Source organism: Stegostoma tigrinum, chromosome 5 (genome assembly GCF_030684315.1).
Source record: "Stegostoma tigrinum isolate sSteTig4 chromosome 5, sSteTig4.hap1, whole genome shotgun sequence".
In the NCBI taxonomy this organism is placed as follows: domain Eukaryota; kingdom Metazoa; phylum Chordata; class Chondrichthyes; order Orectolobiformes; family Stegostomatidae; genus Stegostoma; species Stegostoma tigrinum.
Genome location: NC_081358.1, coordinates 31,937,705 through 31,958,629, shown reverse-complemented (window position 1 = coordinate 31,958,629; position 20,925 = coordinate 31,937,705). Strand labels below are relative to the sequence as shown.

The window sequence follows — 20,925 nt, the reverse complement described above, 5'->3', positions numbered from 1 at the left end:
TGCTCTCCAATGTTTTGAAGCTTTGGAGGCTTCAAGACTAAGGCCTTTGAAACCTCTAAGCATGTCTGAAGTAAAATGTAGACCAAAGTTATCAGGAAAGGGTGCATTAGAGATACTGTATAACTCTTGCAAGGAGCTAGCATAAGCAACTTAGACTAAATGGCAAAGTGTTTTATCATTTGATGATTCCAGTTGACTGGAAAAGGAACTCTTGCAACCTGATGCCAAATTCATTGGAATCTTTGATTTAGAGACTCTCCGTTGGTTGGAGTCATACATAGAAAGATGGTTGCGGTTGTTGGAGGCCAATCATCTCAGCTCCAGGACATCTCTGCAGGAGCTCATCAGGGTATTATCCTAGGCCAAACCCACTCCAGCTGTTTTATCAATGACCTCCCCTCCATTGTAAGGTCAGAAATGGGGATGTTTGCTGATAACAGCACAATATTTAGCCCTGTACACAATTCCTTAGACATTGAAGCAATCGTGTCCAAATGTAATAAGACCTGGACAACATTTAGCTTTGGGCTGTCAAGTAGCAAGTGACATTTGTACCACGCAATTGCCAGACAATAACCATTTTCAACAAAAGAAAATCCAACCATTGTTGGTTAATGTTCAATGCTTTTACCTTTGCTGAATCCTCACTATCAACATCCCCAAGGTTACCATTGACCAAGAACTGAACTGGTTTAGCCATTTAAATATTGTGACAACAAAAGCAGTTCATAAGCTGAGAATTTTGTGTCAAGTAACTTTCCTCCTGACTTTTCAAAGCATGTCCACCATCTTCAGGGGAAAATGTGAGGGAATATTCTCCTTTTGCCTAGAAGTGCACAACACCAGCAACACTCAAGGAGCTCATCCAAGACAAAGCAGCTCATTTGAAATGCACTTCATCTAGTACGTTCAAAGCCACTCCCTTGAATGATGCCTGATGATGGTGCCAATAGATGGGTCAGGTTCCAGGGTGAAACATGACTTCATAAAACATAAGCTTTATTCTTGCAGTTGGTTATCATAATGCTTAATCATAGACATACACATATATATACACACACAGGGGCTCCAAACATTCTTTTATGAAAGAACACAAGTTTGTTGTACAAAAAGCAACACAAACAAATAAACAAAGCTATATAGATGTATAATTTACACATCTGCAGTTTAGAAACATGTTAACAGAAGCCACAAAACAAAGTTTTAACATTTGAGCTTGAGGCGTTAATTTTGTTTCCTCACTGCACAGATGTTCTCAGACATGATGAGTTTCTCCAGCACTTTTTTAAAAAAATCAGCAGTTTTGTTTAAAACAAAAGTTTCAATCTGTTTCCTAGTACTATCTTTTTATGGATACTCAACCCCAGAGAAGATTCAATCCTCTCTTAACCCTGCCATCTTATTTAACTGACTCTTTTCAGGTCTCCTTCTTGGATTGCTTCTATGACCTCTTTCCCAATCTACTGGCATGATTCTTTTTTTTTGATTCCAATAACTAAAAACTCTTTTCAGTTCTAACAAAATGAAGAAATATTCAGAGACACTCAGAATTCAGAGGTCTCACAAACTAACATCCTTCTGCCAGGTTGACTTGTTCCCCTGGACTGAAAACATGAATTAGAGGTAATAGAAATTGCAGATGCTGGAGAATCTGAGATAATAAGGTATGGAGCTGGATGAACACAGCAGGCCAAACAGCATCAGAGGAGCAGGAAAGCTGACATTTCGGGTTTAGATCCTCATTTCTTGATGCAATCTTTTCTGTGGATCTTCCTGCAATTAGTCTCTCATTGAACTTCCAGCAATTGGCTTTGTTATTTCTGGTCTAACAGACATGTTATTTTCTTCATATAATTTTTAAGTCCCAGCCTTTTTTTGCTTCTAAAATAAATATCTTTCCTATCTGCAGATTTTGTATTCCTCCAATTTCTTTGTAGAGTCCCATGTGACCAATTCCCAACATGTAAATGTATTTGCAAAATACACTGGTATTTGCCAGAGTTGCAGCTTCTCAGATCTTTGGTATTTGACTCTCAACATCACTGCGGTTTTAGATATAATGAGCCTAAATGTTGCCTCTCATCCAATAGTACCCATTCCAACATTCCAAAAATATTTCGGCTAATTTTTACATCTAGACAAGGAAGGGCAATCAGCTCAGCTCATTTTAAACTCCTTTTGGCTGGCTTATACAAATTATTTTTATTTCTTTTTCAGCTGTAGCCATCAGATTTCAATTAAACGTTGTTAAACAGGCTAAAAAGGGAGCATTAATTCTAAGGTTTTCAGGTGGAAGAAAATGAGTTTTTCTTACCTATGAAACCTGTATAAAAAAAATCGTAAACACATCTAGCACGCATGCACAAAACAGTTAATAAGCTTGAAAAGAGCAGGGATGGGGGAACAGTGTCTACGCAGAGAAGATGATACAGGCAGTTTGCATTTTAAATACTTATAGAATCTTTGACTTGCAAAAGCGAAGCACAAAGTCACTTGGCTTAGTTGCTGTCCTGTTTTCTCAGGAGGTGCAATGCTTGGAGCTCACATTGATTCCTTGAAGGTGGAATTGCAGGTAGAGAGGGTGGTGAAGGCAGCATTTGGTACACTTGCCTTAATTGGTAAGAGTATAGGAGTATGGAAAGCCATGTTGTAGGTGGACAGGACATTGGTGAGGCCACTTTTGGAATACTGTGTTCAGTTCTGGTCTCCCCGCTATAGAAAGGATGTTGTTAAACTTGAAAGGGCGCAGGAATGATTTACAAGGATACCACCAGGACTGGAGGTTTTGAGCGAAAGGGAGAGACTGAATAGGCTTGGGATTTTTTTTTTCCCTGGAGCATCAGAGGCTGAGGGGGCACCTTATAGCAGTTTATAAAATCATGGATAGTGTGAATAGCCATGATCCTTTTCTCAGGGTAAAGGAGTCCAAAACTAGAAGGCAAAGGTTTAAGTTGAGAAGGGAAGATTTAAAAGAGACCTAAAGGGTAATTTTTTCACACAGAGGGTGGTGTGTGTATGAAATGAGCTGCCAGAGGAAGTGGTGGAGGCTAGTACAATGCAACGTTTAAAGGCATCTGGATGGGTAGATGAATAGGAAGGGTTGAGAGGGATATGGGCCAAATGCTGGCAAATGGGACTAGTTTAAGTTAGGATATCTGGTCAGCATGAACAAGTTGGACTGAAGGGTTTGTTTCTGTGCTGTGCATCTCTGTAACTCTATAAATCTATTGGTTTCTCAGTGATGTACAATTTTACAAATGAACACACAGAATCCTGGAGAAATTCTGCAGCATCTGAACAGTTCTGAAGAAGAGTCATACCAGACTTGAAACATTAGCTCTCTCTCTCTCTCTCTCTCTCTCTCTGCGCTAGATGCTGCCAGACCTGCTGAGGTTCTCCAACACTTTTTGTGTTTGTTTCAGATTTCCAGCATCTGCGGTTTTTTTTTTGCCTTTATCCAGGTGGTTTTTCAATGTTTTGTTTTAACCAGGTTCTGACTTTTGAGGTTGGTAGAGAGACAGGAAGGTAGAGTATCTTCCAGTTCTTGCTAACATAAACATTTTTTCTTGTCTCTGCTCCGCTGCTCAGAGGAAGCTGTGATAAACGTCCATTTATATGTTCCTGAGTCTGCTCATTGCTTTCCCAAGCTGAATACTCTACAAGCAACCTTTTATCTTAGTGTGTAATTTCAAGAAAGCTATGAATCAGCTGGGAGGTACAGATCTGAGTTGTATTGTCTCTTTATAATGATACTAATTTCAGCTTATACTTAGATCCTTGTTTACTGACCGTTTCTTGGCCAGCAGTCATTTTGGGTCAGTATTTGTCCATGTTCAAATCAGTTTTAGATCATGACAGATCTCAGATGTTAAAAGTAAATTAAAGAAGTTGACTATTAATAGTTGATTTCTACAACAACCATTATACCTCCTCACCATGAAGAACAAACACACACAATATTCCTCCTTATTGTTAATGGTGACTGTTCCCTTGCAAGGTCCATATGAAATAGCAACACAAGGCTTGGCACAACACACACAAACATACATACATACTCTCATTCCCCTCTCACTTGTTTTGTTCTAACTTGGATTCAAAATCAGCTTTGGGATTGTCAGCTAAACTTGTTTGCTCAGCTGTGTCACTTTCCGAAGTGGGGGAGGCGATGGCCTATAGGTATTTCTGAACTGTTAATCCAGCAACCAAGGAAATGTTCTAGGGACCAGGGTTCCAATGCTGCCATGTAGTGGGTGGAGTTTCAATTCAAGGAAAAATCTGGAATTAAGAATCTAATGATGACCTTGAATCTCTTGTCAATTGTCAGAAAACCCCATCTGCTTCATTAATGTCCTAACTGGAAGGAAACTGCCATCCTTACCTGGCCTGGCCTACATGTGGCTCCAGACCCACAGCAATGTGGTTGACTCTTAACTACCCTCTGGGATGAACAATAAGTGCTGGCCTAGCCAGTGATGCACTCATCCAGTGAATGAATAAATAAAATGTCTCAACCTTTCACTGTTCAGTTCTATAACACATGCATAGGATTCAGGTGTTCCCCAATTTTACTTTGAAAAGTCTGTTGGGTGGCATTCTGAAGTTTGTCTCATCAGGTGACAATGATGCCTGGTCGTGATTCCACTCTCAGTTAACTTTACATCAACCAGATTTGACGGTTTGCATTCTGGGACTTGAGTCTGTTTCTTGGATCTTCCAGTATTCAACTCCAGCTCATTCTCTTTGTTGGCCATGTTTATTGGGTAACTTCTAACCGCAAATGTCACAATTTTTAAATCAAAACGATATGCATTTATACATTGTACGTTTGAGGATTACTGTAGTCATGTGACCTCTGATGTAACTGGCTCTCACATTAGAAGTGGTAGCGATTAAAACACATTTCAAGAAACAGAGGCTTTACCATGCGCAGAAGTACAGTACCAACAGAGTACTACACACACATCCATCAGGGTTGTATGGAGACACACGTAGAGGGACTGTGCACAACATGCACCTTGTCATTGGCTGGCAAGTGAATAAAGAGCCCAATCAATTTTAAAAGTGCCATATTAGCTCCTATGAACATTAATGTGATAATGACAGGTTATTCTGTTTTTGACTTTGATTCAGGATTAGATATTGAGCAGGATGCCAGGAAATGGGAGGCAATGTCCTAGGGGTATTATCACTAGACTATTACTTCTGAAATATCCAGTAACATTCTGCAGACCTGAGTTCAAATCCTTTCATGGCAGAATTGGAATCCAGTAAAAATATCTGGCATTAAGAGTCTAATAATGACTGAAACAATTGTCATAAAAATTCATATACTTCACTAATGTCCTTTAGGGAATGAAATCTGCCAGCCTTACTCTGTCTTACCTAAGTATGACTCCAGATCAACAGCAATGCGGTTGACTCTTAACTGTCCTCGGGATAATAAATGCTGTCCCAGCCGCTGATGTCAGACAAATAAACTCCCACGTCCTTCCCTACTCTTGGTTTGCTCTGTTCTGTTCATAAAGCATTCATAATGAGCAATGTATTGAATTTTACCAGCAATGCTGAGAGGTGGGAGATGCCCTTAAGGAACAGTTGGTATGGAGTTCCTATTGTTTTCCTGACATCCTTCCATCCTTCCCAGGGCTAATAGAGCTGAAGTAGCCAATTAAGGACCTCTTCCAGCTGCCACCGACATTTCAACACTAGCTTTTCAGGCATTCTTTGTCACACAAAGGGGCATATGTTGCAGCAATGTTGCCCTGTGGCAACCCAACCTCATCAGTCCCAATCTTACATACCCTGGCACTACCAGATCACAGCTACCTTGTTGGTAAGATACTGTCCTCACCTTGTGCCCTGTTAGTGGCTGCACCCTGAGGGGAGATGAAGAGGATGCTGACCCTTTGTCCTCTGATTTGGCTCAGGATCAGTCAGTGTCTATAACAGGGACAGCTGCCCTGTCCTACACACCACTGAATCAGGTTTCTCTCAAGCAGCATGCTTTTCCCACTGCAGGGGGAGAAAAAGCACATTCGGCTCAATGCCCTGGTTTACATCACAATTTTCGATTTTGCCTCCTGGATGGCCTTACGTGTCAAACCGACAACTCACTCAGTTTGTGGAGACATTGTGTTACAACAGGGTGAAGCTATTGCTTTTGTCAGAAGTTTCACTCTGTTTTACAGCACTGTGAGTTTTTACTGCCTTGATTGACTTGAGAGAAGCTTTGTTTAATAAATATTTACTACATAGCTATTCTGTCTTTGCTGTAATATACTAAAATGAAACTCTACAATAATGAATCTAAAGTAGGAAGAGCAGTCATCAAATAATGATCAGCATGAGAATCTCAGAGTGGTACTAACTGAAAGAGTTGATGTTCAAAATTTCAGTTCCTACAGCCAGCCATCTGTTTAAAAGGTCCCTAATGTCGCACAAGTCCAGATACTTATTTATTGTTAATACCATATTGCAAATAAATCTTGGTGTATACTCCAATATTTCTCAGCAAATTATTTTATAAATCACAGATATGTAGGTTCAGACAACAATGGTATGGGTTAATAAAAGTCTTTTTCATAAATTTGAATATGATCTTGTCAGATATGGATCAAAAAGGTACATTCAAGTCGTTGGTCCATGTGCATGAAGGTCCTGCGTTGAACTGCTTTAGGAACAGTGAAAGCAGCAATGCATTTTGCTTCTCACTCCCACCAACCAAGTCCAGCCCAGCCTGAACAGGTTATCTGTTGTAATGGTATCAGAGCATGAATTAGGGACAGTTTATTTAAGACCGACTTACCTCAGAGACGTTTGCTACAGGTTGGAATGAGCTCAGTTTATGTTACTGACATTTTAATGTGTGACAAATTTACTAAAAATAATCAGTTTGCTTCCAGTTTTATTTAGGATCTATTTTTGCATGATGCTGTTAGCATCGCCCGTCAGCACGTACATGTGTATGACGTACTGAAGTAAACCAGACAAGGTGTTAATTTGGGCATCTGTCATACTGTTTAAGCTCTCCTGCATATCCATTTTTGAACCACATTGCTTCTGAATTGCTAGTCTCTCAAAAAAGAATTTGTTGGAGTCAGTCTATTAAATTTTCAAAATAATGATGGCTTCTCACTAATTCACTGCAGGTTCCTTAACTGCCAAGCTGCCAAAATATTCAGAGTCCCCTGCTATACTTGTTATTAGAATGGACTGACTGTAGTTGGATGCTCTTACCAGAACGTCTGCAGCATATTTTGGAGTGTGAACTGTGAACTCTTAAAGCAGTTATAGTATATTTTCAAACTTCAGTAAATCTAAGTTTTAAATATCTGGAGGTAATATCAGGTTGACCCAGCATAGCAGCACCAGAGAATACCCATTAGCTCTCGAAATGTATATTGCTGGAATGGCTGAGCACTGAGTGGTTCAATGGAATGAGGCAAAATCTTAGCATATTTTTGGAGGACTTGTACACTGTGCGCTGATGATACATGATTCACTGCTCTAACCTTTTGAGAATTTGCATCTCAAATAAGTGTTTCCACTGTTTGATTAGCACTGATTCTAAATGCAATGAGATTTGAACATGCGAACAGCACAAAGGTCCCAAAACAGTGATTCTTTATTCGACTAGCATCAAGTGCTAACAAAGATGAAAGGAGTTTAAGGTTAAAAAAAAATACACTAATTACATGGAATTAAGGAAATCCTTTCTCTGTCTGATCTTTCTCCCCATGAGATCTCCTTTCATTAAATAATCCTTTCTGTCAGAGGCTGCCCCTGCTACACTGCCTGGGCCCTCTCTCTTACCATCTGGTACATGGAGGTCGTGCCCCAACTGCTGATGTTGTCCTTGTGATGATATTATGGCTTTAAGAGGTATGTTTTGTCCTGAATTTTTTTGACGAGAGGGTTTGAGACAGAGGTGTCAAGTTGTCTCTTCCAAGCCAATAAAGAATTATAGAGTTGTACAGCACGGGAACAGATTGTTTCGTCCAACTCATCTATGATGACCAGACATTCTCGATAAATCTCATCCCATTTGCTAGCATTTGGTCCGTATCCTTCTAAACCCTTCCTATTCATGTATTCATCCTTTTAAATATTGTAATAGTACCAGCCTCCACCACTTTCTTTGGCAGATCATCCATACACAAACCACCTTCTACATGAAAAAGTTGCCCCAGCCTATTCAGCCACTCGCTTTAGCTCAGACCCTCCAATCCTGGCAACATCCTTGTAAACAAAAACAATGTTGCTGAAAAAGCTCAACAGGTCTGGCAGCATCTGTGAAGGAAGAAACAGAGTTAACGTTTCAGGTCCAGCAACTTTGTTTTGGTTCCTGATTTACAGCATCCACAGTTCTTTTGGTTTTAACATCCTTGTAAGTCTTTTCTGAACCGTTTCAAGTTTAACAACATCCTTCCTATAGCGGGGAGACCAGATTTGCATACAGTATTCTAGAAATGGCCTAACCAGTGCTTGTGAAGCCCTCATTCTTTTATTTAAAAGTTAGAACAGTAGAACCTGTACGAAAAATTGGATTAGAGATAGTAGGAACTGCAGATGCTGGAGAATCTGTAATAACAAGGTGTAGAGCTGGATGAACACAGCAGGCCAAGTGACATCAAAGGAGCAGGAAAGCTGACATTTCAGCCTAGACCCTTCTTCAGAAATGGGATGAGAAGTGAAGAAGAGTCTAGGCCCGAAACATCAGCCTTCCTGCTCCCATGATGCTGCTTGGCCTGCTGCGATCTTCCAGCTCTACACCTTGTTATCAATGAAAGATTAGATCGACTGGGCTTGAACTCACTGGTATTTAGAAAAATGGGGTGGGGATCTCATAGCAACATATAAAATCCTGATGGGACTGGACTGGCTAGATGTGGGAAGAATGTTCCCGATGTTGGAGAAGTCCAGAACTAGGGGTCACAGTCTAGGAGTAAGGTGTAAGACATTCAGGACTGAGATGAGGAAGAATTTCTTCACTCACAGAGTTGTAAACCTGTGGAATTCTCTCCAGGGAAAGTTGTTGGGGCCAGTTCATTTGATATATTCAAGAGGGAGCAGGACATGGCTAAGGGGATCAAGGGATAAAGGGATAGGGTGGAAATGGGATACTGAAATTGCATGATCAGCCATGATCATGTTGAATGGTGGTTCAGGCTTGAAAGGCTGAATGACCTACTGCTGCACCTATTTTCTAATGTTTCTATTATATAGGAATACACATCTAGTGACTGGGATAGGGACAAACAGACAAAGTCATTGATGTATTTAGTGTGAAGTATCAGAGAGCTGGAATTCAATCTGTTTGTTTGCAGACCAGAAAAGAAGACGGAGCAACCCATGTGCGAGGAACATGATGATGAACGAATCAACATTTATTGCCTGACGTGTGAAGTGCCAACATGCTCCATGTGTAAAGTGTTTGGGGCTCACAAAGACTGTGAAGTGGCTCCACTCAATAACATTTATAAAAGGCAAAAGGTAGGTCTTAGTTTCCCTTTTCCAGTGTCATCTTGTTCTTGAAAAAAATACTTCAGCCATTCTCATTTAAGAGATAGAAGAATGATCAATGCATCGGACTACTCCCCTGTCACTCAATGGAGCAGGCTGGACTTATTTTAAACTGTTTGCAGTTTAAGACTTACCTTTCATAAGGCGATGATCCTATCATGCTTTTATTTGTTGTTTGTTGGGTGTTTTTAAAGAAAACAAGCAGCAGAACTATGAATGTTAGAAATGTTTCAATTTCAAAGTGCAGCTTTTCACTGAACTATCAGGTATTAATGTGGTTAGTGCTTAGATAAACCACAACACCACTGATGTCAGCCTGCATAAGATTTTGGGGATTTTCATTTCCCATTGTTATGGTACAGTTTATGACTTGCTAACCAATTACTGCATGCTATAGGCACCACGCAAATTATGAAAGCCTTTGGTTGAATCAATGTATTGATTCGGCACTGAAATTCTTTGCCACTCAGCCGAGTTCAGAGAGACTAAATACTGTTTACAAATTCCATGGTCAACTTACAGCTCATTAGAGGATTGGTTATCATCTTAAAACTGGTCAGTTTTAAATCTGAGATCGATAAAGTTTTGTTAAGGAAAGATAGTAAGGGATATGGGCCAAAGATAGGTATATGGAGTTCAGCCACAGACCAGCCATGATGCCATTGAATGGTGTAATAGGCTGGAGGGGCTGAATGGCCTACTCCTGTTCCTGTGTTTTTAGATATGGAATGCATTGCTTTCTGTTACTTACATCGATTAAAATGCAATTATTTTCATTTTTTAAAAACAAATCATTACTTTTACTGCTCATAATACACAAAACAAAAATTTGCATGAGTAATTATGTCAAAACTATCAGTGTTGACTGTTGTTACAACTGTGAAATTGACAGCAACCTTTGCTGTCCACACATATAGCTTAATATAGTTCCAGAAGTTACTGTCAGTGATTCTCTGCCTCTCCAGAGGGTGCACTGGTGAAGTTGTCAGAGATAGGAATCTTAAAAATCTTGATGAACTTCTACTTTTCATGCTAATAATTTCTTTTAAACATTGTTGAAAAGATTACATCTTGTTGAACGAACTCTAAAGGAGGTTGCAACAATGTATTAAGTTACAATTATTGCCAAGTTCATTGATCCTGAAAATTTAATTACATATCTGTGGAATGTCAATTTTTTTCAGCTTTTAAAAATGTTAAAGCTTATTTCATTTATTTTTAAGTTTTCTCTAAGACATTTCATCTACCTTAATCTTGTGTGTCACAAGTTTGATGATCCCTTAAAATGTTGCTAAGTGAAAGACAATAAGTTCTTTTTACTTTCTGGTTTGCTGTCTATTAGAATTCTTCATATGATTATCTACTGTAGCCTGCTTGATGAGAACACTGTTGCAGGATGTCAGTATAGGAATATTGTTGACACCAAAATGTAATTAATATCAGGAAAGTGAAATCTCCACCATCGACAATGCTAGAACTTTGTGTAACTTTCTTTGAGCTTTGCGTGTTAAATTGGCAGTTAGGAAATCAAGTGCAATATTAGGTTATTGACTTGCTCACTGAGCTGGCTTGTTTTCATTTAGATGTTTCATCACCATGCTGGGTAACATCATTAGTGAGACTTTCAATGAAGAGATGTTGTTCTACTCTGCTTGGAATTTATACTGTCTGGTCTGTTATGGAGAGTTGTATCATTTCCAGTTTGGTCCTGTATGGGTTTGTGTATGCAGTCCAATTCTATATGTTTGTTGATTGCATTATGGGTTGAGAACCAATACAGACAGTATAAGTTCCAAGTGTAGTAGAAAAACATTGCTTCATCGGATATCTCATTGATGAGGTTACCTTGCATGGTGATGAAACGTCTGAACAAAAACAAGCTGGCTCAGTGAGCAAGTCAGCAACCTCATCCACAACCTGAGCTACAAATCTTGGCTAAAACCTTGAAGTGCTATGTTAGCATTCATTTCAAGAGGGCTAGTACACAATAGCATTGATGTACTGTTGGGGTTATATAAGGGTCTGATCAGACAGCATTTGGAATATTCAGCGCGGTTTTGGGCGCCATATCTAATGAAGGATGTGCTGGCGTCAGAGGGAATCCAGAGAAGGGTTTTAAGAATAATCCCAGGAATGAAGGCCTTGTCTTATGAGGAGCAGTTGAAGACTCTGCTTCTGCATTGTTTTTATAAAACTTAAATATCTTCTGTTAAACATCATGTATTTCAAACTCTTAAATTTAATATCACTGTTGGCACATGTTTGTTGGCAGTCTATAATAATTTATCTATCACCTTCAAATCAGTACATTTACAGACAACTAAATAAAACTATGATTAAAAAATCAAAAGTTGCTGGGAAAGGTTCAGCAGGTCTAGTAGCATGTGCGGGGAGAAAGTAACGTTTATATTTCAGGTCCTGTAACCCTTCTTAAGATCTCCAGCATCTGCAGTTCTTTGGGTGCTTTTTAAAAAAAAATGTCACTTTAATCCTGCTTTTGCTATTACACAGCATGAGAAAAATTTTATTTGCAATCTTGATATATGATTCTGTCCATCAAGCTATTTCTGTCAATTCTGGATGCACCCTGAAATCTTGTTTCTTACAGTTTCATTCAAAGTAGCATTGAAATCGGAAACTGATGGCTTCTCCAATGCTCAGTTAACTAATTTAGAATTATATGTTTATTTTGTGCACAGTCAGAGTTTGGTGATGGAATTGCAGTGCTGGTGGCAAGCAATGACCGTGTTCAAACAATAATCACTCAGATGGAAGACACATGCAAAAGTATTGAGGTATTTCCAATTTTTGCAAATGTAAACAATTAGAATGCAAATATTCCAGATATATTTTCATGAGACGTTATTTCATTTTTAACAAACATATTTATATCTTAAGAGCTGTGCTCTTATTTTATCCTGTTCTCTTGATCCACAGTTCAGCTGTTCTTCAGGAACTGGTTACTAGCCCTCCAAAACTGCTGCTCTGGACTATGGGGACATACAAAAGTTATGCAAATATGGGAAGCTCATAAGTAGTTTTCCATTCTTTATGAAGGCAGAACAACCACATCTCTGCTCAGTATCACCCTGCAACACCAGATGTCACATGACACCAGGTTATAGTCCAATAGGTTTATTGAAACCACAAGCTTTTGGAGCATTGCTCCTTCGTCAGGTGAGGCCCCTACAACATGAGAGTGAAAGCTCAACATGGGGCCACTCGAACCTGTGCCCATCACATCACAGCATGGGTGCAGGTGTTCCCGCATATCATGTCACCAGATTTTTAGCATTCGCCAAGAAAAGTAACTTTTTATTCCTTCTTTAACATGATGATAGATGTAATACATTGATACATCCCAAAAAATTGGTACTTGAAATCATCCCTTGTAAATTTTTTAAATTGCTCATAGATTGTGGGTATCTCCTGCTGGGCCAGCATTTACTCCGGTCCCTAGTGGCCCTTGTGAAAGTGGTGGTGAGGTGTCTTCTTGAGCTGCTGCAGTCCATGTGCTGTAGGTAGATCCACAATGCTGTCAGGGAGATAATTCCAGGATTTTGACCCAGTGACACTGAAGGAATAACAGTATATTTCCAAGTCAGGATGGTAAGTGGCTTGGAGGAAAACTTGCAGGTGGTGGTATTCCCATGTATCTGTTGCCCTTGTCCTAATAGATGAAAGTTATCATGGGTTTGGAAGGAGCTGTCTGGGGATCATTGATGAATTTCTGCCATGCATCTTCTTGATAGTACACACTGTTGTGACTGAGCATCAATGGTGGAGGGTTTGATGCTTGTGGATGTGGTGCCAATCTATTGCTTAATCCCAGATGGTGTCAGATTTCTTGAGAGTTGGTGGAACAAATATTAGCTAGCAAACTCTTAAGCTTTTGTTCATATGAAATTTGTCTGTCCACTTAATATGTTTGATAGAAAAGGTGCTAATACCCCTGTTAACATTATAGGTAAAGGGTTAATATTCACAGGAAGGGTGAGGTGCTAAATGCCAGGAATCCTTTGTACATTTTCTGTATGTTTGTGGTTGAAGCTGGGTGGGATTTGAAAAATTAAACGAAATAAATGAATGCTTCAATGTTCCAGGAGAATAGTCACAGCCAAAAAGAACAAATGTGTGTGAAGTTTGATGGCCTGTACGCACTGCTGGAGGAAAAGAAAAAGGAAATGATGCAGCATATCACAATGGAGCAGGAAGAAAAGACACAACATATTCGCTCATTGATTAGGAAATATGCAGAACATCTTGAGGAAGTATCCAAGGTCATTCAGTCTGGATTACAGTGTATGGAGGAGCCTGAAATAGCAGTCTTCTTACAGGTACTGCTTAAACAATGTGACTTCAATGAAAGTACATACAGAATCATAGAATCCCTACACTTTTAAAGGAAACAGACCATTCAGCCCATCAATTCCACACCAACCCTCTGGAAAGCATCCCACCAGACACACGCCTTTCCTGTCGCCGTGCATTTTCCATGGCTAACCCACCTTGCTAAATTGGCAATTTAGCATGGCCAATCCACCTAAACCTGTGCATCATTGGACTGTGGGTGGAAACCAGAACACCCAGAGGAAACGCACACAGACATGGGGAGAATGTGCAAACTCCACACAGACAATTGCCCAAGGCTAGAATCTAACCCAGGTCTCTAGCACTGTAAGGCAGCAGTGCTAACCACTGAGCCATCATGCTGTCCAGGCAATATTACCACAATTATACCACACCAGGCTTCATTTTGGCAAAAGTAATAGGTACTAACTCTCTTCTAATTATTAGTCATAATAGCTAAACCTCTTTGTAGAATATTTTGCCACATTTGGGATTTCTATCAAAAAAGTAACATAGGCATTTTCACTGTTTATCTTCTTGTCCCAATGGCTACTTTGGAAATCCACAAATTTGTAAATAAAATAAAACAATGTTCTGGTTTAAAAACTTAGGAAAGAACAGCTCTGAAGAGATTTTATTCATGTTTAGTCAAGTGGGAATAGGTGCACATGGAATTTAAATGTAACTGAACATAAATATCGATGCTAACAGTTTGTTTTCGGAGGGATTAGACTCAAGTAATAATAGAATGGCTACTTCTGCATTGTAACCATTCAGCCCATTTCCCCTCCCCCCCCCACCCCCCATCAGCTGTCTGCAAGTGAAACTCAACCCATGCTACCATTCTGCTCTTTCCCCATGGTCCTGGAAATTTTCCTTTTCAGGGATTTCTCAAATTCCTTTTGAATGCCACGAACAAATCTGTCTCAACTACATTCTTAGGCAATGCATTCCAAATCCTGGCCATTTTCTGTGTAGGAAGAATTTTCCTATTGTCACTGTTGCTTCATTCACGTGAAATGTCCATTCTCTGGTTTTCAGTCCCAATACTCTATTTAGACCAATCATGATTTTGAACATCACTATCAAATTTTGTCGAAGCCTTCAGTCTATGCACTTTAAAACTAATCCCTATCCTCCTCACAAATTATTTGAAAAGTTTAAACTTCTGCCCTGTACAATCAAGCCAACATCATTAATATATAACATGGAAAACAGTGGATCCAATATTAACACACAGAAATCTCACTGTACCCCTACTTCACATCTAAGAATCGCTATCAACTGCCTTTGTTTTTTTATGTCGTTCTGACAACTTTGTATCGATGCCATCACTGTCCCTTTCGTTCAATAAGCTTCAAACCTCATGTCACACTTATAGTGTAGCTTTTTATCAAGTGCCCATTGGAAGTCCAATCTCATTAAACTCATCAGTACTCTCTGTTCCCGTCTCAAGACCTCAATTAATTTAGTTAAACATGATTGCCTTTTGCAAGTCTGCCCTTCCTTAATTAGTTTACAATTGCCCAAGTTGTGGATTTGTTCTTGATTATCAGTTGTAAAAGTTTTCCCACCACTGAGATTATATGGATTGGAATTTATTTGATGGATTTACTTTTAAACATGTTTTAAATAAGAATGTAATATTTGTAAGTAGCCATTCCTCTACTCCAACCCCATATCTATGGAGAATTGGAAGGTTACAACAAGTACCCTTGCAATTTCTATACTTACTTCGCAAAGTTTAATTGCGTGGATTTCACCTGGTGCTGGTAACATCAATCTTAAGTTTTAGTAGAAGTTCTTTGTTTATAAGTTCTTAGCTCATTCAATTTCTCAACTATTTCTTTTTTACTAAGACTCTAACAGCATCTTCATTCTTGGTAAGGAGAGATACAAAGAACTGACTTAATGGCTCAATCCTGTCATTGTCTTCGTGATCAATTCTTTTTGGTCCCTAACTAGCTACACTCCTTGCACCTTATTCCTAACATTTTACTGTTTATATGTCCCGTAATAACAAAAGTTCACTCTCATCACTACTTCTTGAATGGTTTTTGAATTTTTCTGTGATTTACCTGTAAATCTGTTCCACTAGATTTTTGTGACTATTTGGTGGCTAGAATACAGTGTAAATCTAGAGAGTGCAATATACACCTGGAATATGGTGTAACTCTAGAGTAAAATGCACATCTTGAATACAGCATAAATCTAGAATATAGTGAAAATCTAGAATACAGCACACATTCTTGAATATATTGTAAATCTAGAAGCAATATGAATCTCCAGCATCTAAAATGTGTACATTTAGAATATAATGTAAATCTATAATGTATCTTGAATACAGTGTGCATTCTTGAATATAGTATTAGCCTAGAATACAGTGTACATTTAGAATATAGTGTAAATCTAGAATTCAATTTGCATGTAGAATGTAGTGTAAATCTAGAATACAGTGTGTATTCTTGATTATGGTATAAATCAAGAATAGAGTGTATGCTGTAATCATGCCACTAATGTTTCTTATATTATTTCCTTAGCTTTTTCCTGGATATTCTCTCTTCAGAGCACTGTAATAATTTCCTTAATCAATTATACTCCTTCTCTCCCTTTCTTCCCTCCCCTATTGTTCTTGAATAACTTGTATGTAGCAATACTTTGTACCCAGTCAAACATAAGAACAGAGAAACCCAAGCATTAGGAATAGGAGTCGGTTTCTTGGTCCCTTGGGCTTGCTCCCAAGGTCAGTAAGAACTCTGCCTCCTCTCCATTCCCACCTACCCACAATAACCTTTCACCCCATTTTAATCAAGAATATATCTGCTCTGCCTTAAAGAATTGCAAAGGCTGCTTTCACTGCACTTCAAAAGAAGAACATAGAACATAGAACATTACAGCACAGTACAGGCCCTTCGGCCCTTGATGTTGTGCCGACCTGCCATACCAATCACAACACTCTTTGAGAAACAAATTCTCCGCAGGTCTGTCTCAGATGGGCAACACCTTAATTTTAAATAGTGAACCTAATTCTAAAATCTCCCACAAGGGGAAGTGTCTTTCCCACATGCATTCTGTCAAGATCGTTTACCTGACAAAGGAGCAGTGCTTCGAAAGCTTGTGATTTCAAATAAACCCATTGGACTATAACCTGGTGTTATGTGACTTCTGACTTTGCGCACCCCAGTCCAACACCGTCATTTTCACATCAAAGATCCCTTTGGATCCTATACGGTCAAATCAAGTTGCCTCTTACACTTTTGAGCTGCAGCAGATACAAATCTAACTTGTCCAACCTTGCCTCAAAAAGGTAGCCCACCCATTCCAGGTATTAGGTTTAAAAAAAAATTCCTGATCTACTTCCAATGTATTTACATCCTTCTTCAAATAAGGAGACCAATACTGTGTGTAGTATGCCACAATGTGATCTCACTGATGCTCTGTAGAGCTGGATCATAATCTCCCCACTTTTGTCTTCAATTTCCTTTGCAATAAACAGTACCATTTTGTTTCCAAACTCCTTGCTTCATGCAAATTCTCTAAAATCCATGCACGTGGACACACAGATCCCTCTGCACTCAGAGTTCTACAACCCCTCAAGATTTAAATTGTATGCTTCCCTTTTATTCTTCATGCCCAACGGGCAATTTAACATATTTATACTCCATTTTCCAGATTGTTGCCCAGTCATTCAAGATACCTATCATCCTCTGTGCCTCCTATGTCCTTGTCAGAACGCACTTTCTTAGCTATCGTTGTATCATCCACACATTTAGTATTCCTTCCCCAAACCATTTTTATAAATTGCAAAAAACTGGAGGCTCTAGCACTGATCCCTGGGGTATACCACTCCTTACACCTTGCCAACCAGAAAATGACCCATTTGGGCCTACTCACTCAAAGATAGTAAGAACTGTCGATGCTGGAATCTGAGATAACACAGGGTGAAGCTGGAGGAACACAGCAGGCCAAGCAGCTTCAGAGGAGCAGGAAAACTGACGTTTTGGGTCAGGACCCTTCTTCAGAAACTGTTTCCTATTAGCCAGCTAAAGTTGTATCCATGCCAAAATGTTACCTCGACACCATCAGCTCATATTTTCTGCAATAGTCTTTGATATGACATCTTGTTGAATGTTTTCTTTCAGGCAGGTCTTCACTGCTGCCATAACTTCATTTTCCCATTCGGTTGCCTGCGCCTGCAGATCACCAGCCTTATTGGTCCTGCTGCTGCTTCCATAGAGGGACCCTCACTACATCCCCCAGAAGCAAAAGAGGGGAGGTGTGATGGGGCTGCCCCTGCACCGCGGACACCATGGGCATCCCGCTTGTACTTTCAGGAGATAGACAAAGCATTGTGAGCAAGGGATAGAAATGATGGACTGATAATAAAACTGGGTCCACAGTGAGGGAGCTGGGAGAGTAGCACAACAAAGCACAATATTGATTCAGAGATAGTAGGAATTGTTGATGCTGGAGAATCTGAGATAACAAGGCATGGGGGTGTATGAACACAGCAGGCCAAACAGCAACAGAGGAGCAGGAAAGCTGACATTTTGGGTCTAGATCCTTCTTCAGATTTCCTGAAGAAGGCTCCAGACCTGAAACATCAGCTTTCCTGCTCCTCTGATGCTGCCTGGCCTGCTGTGTTTATCCAGCCCTACACCTTGTTATCTTTGAAGCACAATATTGGTTGCTGGGACATGGAAGTTTTTTGTGTCCCTCAATAAGCTGCCCCAGACTTTGCTGGCAAGGTCCAATACTGTTTACTGGTCAAGAGTAAGGAGTCGAATGCCAGGCAGCCCCTTTGTCCTTGTTACACCCCATTACATCCCTGTTACATTCCTGTTATGTCCCTGTCTCCTGGAGTGAGTCAAAGGGAAAGTTTGAGTAAAGTCAAAGTGGGTGGCACAGTCGTTGGTGCTGGCACAAGTGAGGGAAAAGTGGTGAGACAGTGAGTGAATAGACAGTGCAGAGAGCAGGCAGGGTTTAGTAAGGTTAAGAGGACAGAGCATTTAAAAGGGTGAGAACAAAGGAGGGAAGATGCTGCATGCAGTAGTGAGAATGGCCGAGCATGAGGCTCAGTAGGAGGTAGGTGTTGTAGCAGAGAGAGAGTGAGTGAGTGTAGTAGCAGAGTGAAGGCGGTGGCACCTACTGTAGTGAAGTGGAGCAGCTTGTTGGCATTCTTTTGGCACCAATGGGCATTTCTCCAGGCTGGACCGACCTGGGTGGTCACCTCAGACTGTCTGGTGGGTTGCTTCCTTCTCTGCCAGGTCTGGAGGAAGAGGGCATCCCTCCCCTGTGTCACCCCATCACTGGCCTTCAGGTCCCTGTCCATTACAAATGGTGCCAATCTCCCCTTGTATGCCATGCCCATGTCTAATGTCTCCTACCTTGCACAGCAGCTCTGAACTAAGTGCATTTCAGCTTTTTAGGATGATTTGAGGATATTGGATTCAGTGAAATTCCTGAACAAAAACAGAAGTTGTTGGGAAGAGGTCTGGCAGCATCTGTGAAGAAAAAAAATCAAGAGTTAACGTTTTGAGTCCGGTGACCCTTCCTCAGGACAGTTCTTCACCGATGCTGCCAAACCTGCTGAGCTTTTCCAGCAACTTCTGTTCTTGTTCCTGATTTACAGCATCCACAGTTCCTTCAGTTGGTTTTCTTCAGTTAAATTCCTCTTGCATTGTTTTCGCTGAGTTTAATACCACTACTAAGCAGCGGGGAAGGAATGTTTGATAAATAGTAGTCAGTCATTCTGTCGTATTCCACAGTGTCATTGCAAAATCATCCTTTGAAATTATGAATTCAATCTTTGTTCTGAACATTTAATAAAAATGTATTTTCTTTTTACAGAATACAAAACCACTGATTAAAAAGTAAGTATCCCACCTACACAAATTCAATACTTAACAATATTCTGATGAATTAATGGATTGTTGTCAACAACCAATTCTCATTGACTTTTTTCTAGGATTTCCGAAGCATCTAAAATAACTCACTTCGAAAAAATAGAACATGGCTTTGAGAATATGGATCACTTTTCAGTAGAATTTAAGAAGGAAGAGAAGCTTCTCAGGGAGATAGACTTCCAGAAATGTGAGGACATGTTCCATAACAAAGTTAGATTCTTTACTTTTCATCATAAATAAGAGGTGAAAGCTTGGCAGCTTAAGCTTGCGCTCGTTAAGATGTTGGTAACAGGAAATATGAGTAATCAATTCTGCTTTTAATTTAGGAACAGACCTGATCATACAATGTTAAAACTAGAAAAGCTTCTTGATCAGGTCATAACAAGCTCATCTGTGTCTAATGCTTCAACTAACCACTGCTGGGGTAGGTTTTCACCAGGACGGCAGTAATCTGGCACAGTGAATCCTCAACATGTCAGTGACTTCCCGGCCACCACCTCCTTCCAATTCATTCCATTGAAAACAGTGGAATGATATCAGGTGAATTCGGTAAGGTGTGGGTAGTCTGCCCCAGCAGATTATTGATCAGGAAGCTTAAGATACTCCGTTCTTTTAAATGTTTAGCTGACTTGGTGGGAGATAGTTTCGCTGAATGGCTATTTGCAGCAGTGTGGGTTCAATTCCTGCAGTGGCTACAGGATGAAGGACTCCTTCTCGACCTCACTCCTTGTCTGAGGCGTGGTGACCCTCAGGTTAAGCCCCAACCAGTTGTCTTTCTCCAATGGAAAAGCAGCCCTGCAGTCTGGTAAGACTATGGTACGCTTACCACAACTGACTTGGAGATTTTATGTTTCTATCACAGATTTTCAATACGGGGGAATACATTGACAGGTTCATCTGAAGGTGAACCAAGTTCGAAGTGAAAGTGACAAGAGTGCTACAACATTATCAATCTTTTCCTCCAACTTTCATCCTTTTCAGGGACAGTTCTCTACTTGGAGTAGTTGAAGTGCAAACTTCACATTGTATGCGTTTTATAGATTCATACAGCACAGAAACAGGCCCTTTGGCCCCACTCATCCATGCCGATCAAATTTCCTAAACTGAGCTAGTCCCATTGGTCTGCACTTGGCTCATATCCCTTGAA

The 20,925-nt window shown here is 40.0% G+C and overlaps 1 protein-coding gene across 5 annotated transcripts in view; it reads left to right on the top strand.

The window, feature by feature from the left end:
* The window catches only part of trim55a (tripartite motif containing 55a), a 73,958-nt gene that overhangs the window by 17,097 nt on the left and 35,936 nt on the right, over positions 1 to 20,925 (top strand). For all 5 annotated transcript variants that reach the window (XR_007247461.1, XM_048530122.1, XM_048530119.2 and 2 more), the window contains exons 3-7: positions 9,327 to 9,492; positions 12,222 to 12,317; positions 13,626 to 13,859; positions 19,723 to 19,745; positions 19,841 to 19,965. Coding sequence is in view for 4 of the 5 variants with exons in the window: in XM_048530122.1 (XP_048386079.1) it covers positions 9,327 to 9,492; positions 12,222 to 12,317; positions 13,626 to 13,859; positions 19,723 to 19,745; positions 19,841 to 19,965 (644 nt within the window). In the remaining variant the exon portion in view is untranslated. The remainder of the gene's footprint in view (positions 1 to 9,326; positions 9,493 to 12,221; positions 12,318 to 13,625; positions 13,860 to 19,722; positions 19,746 to 19,840; positions 19,966 to 20,925) is intronic.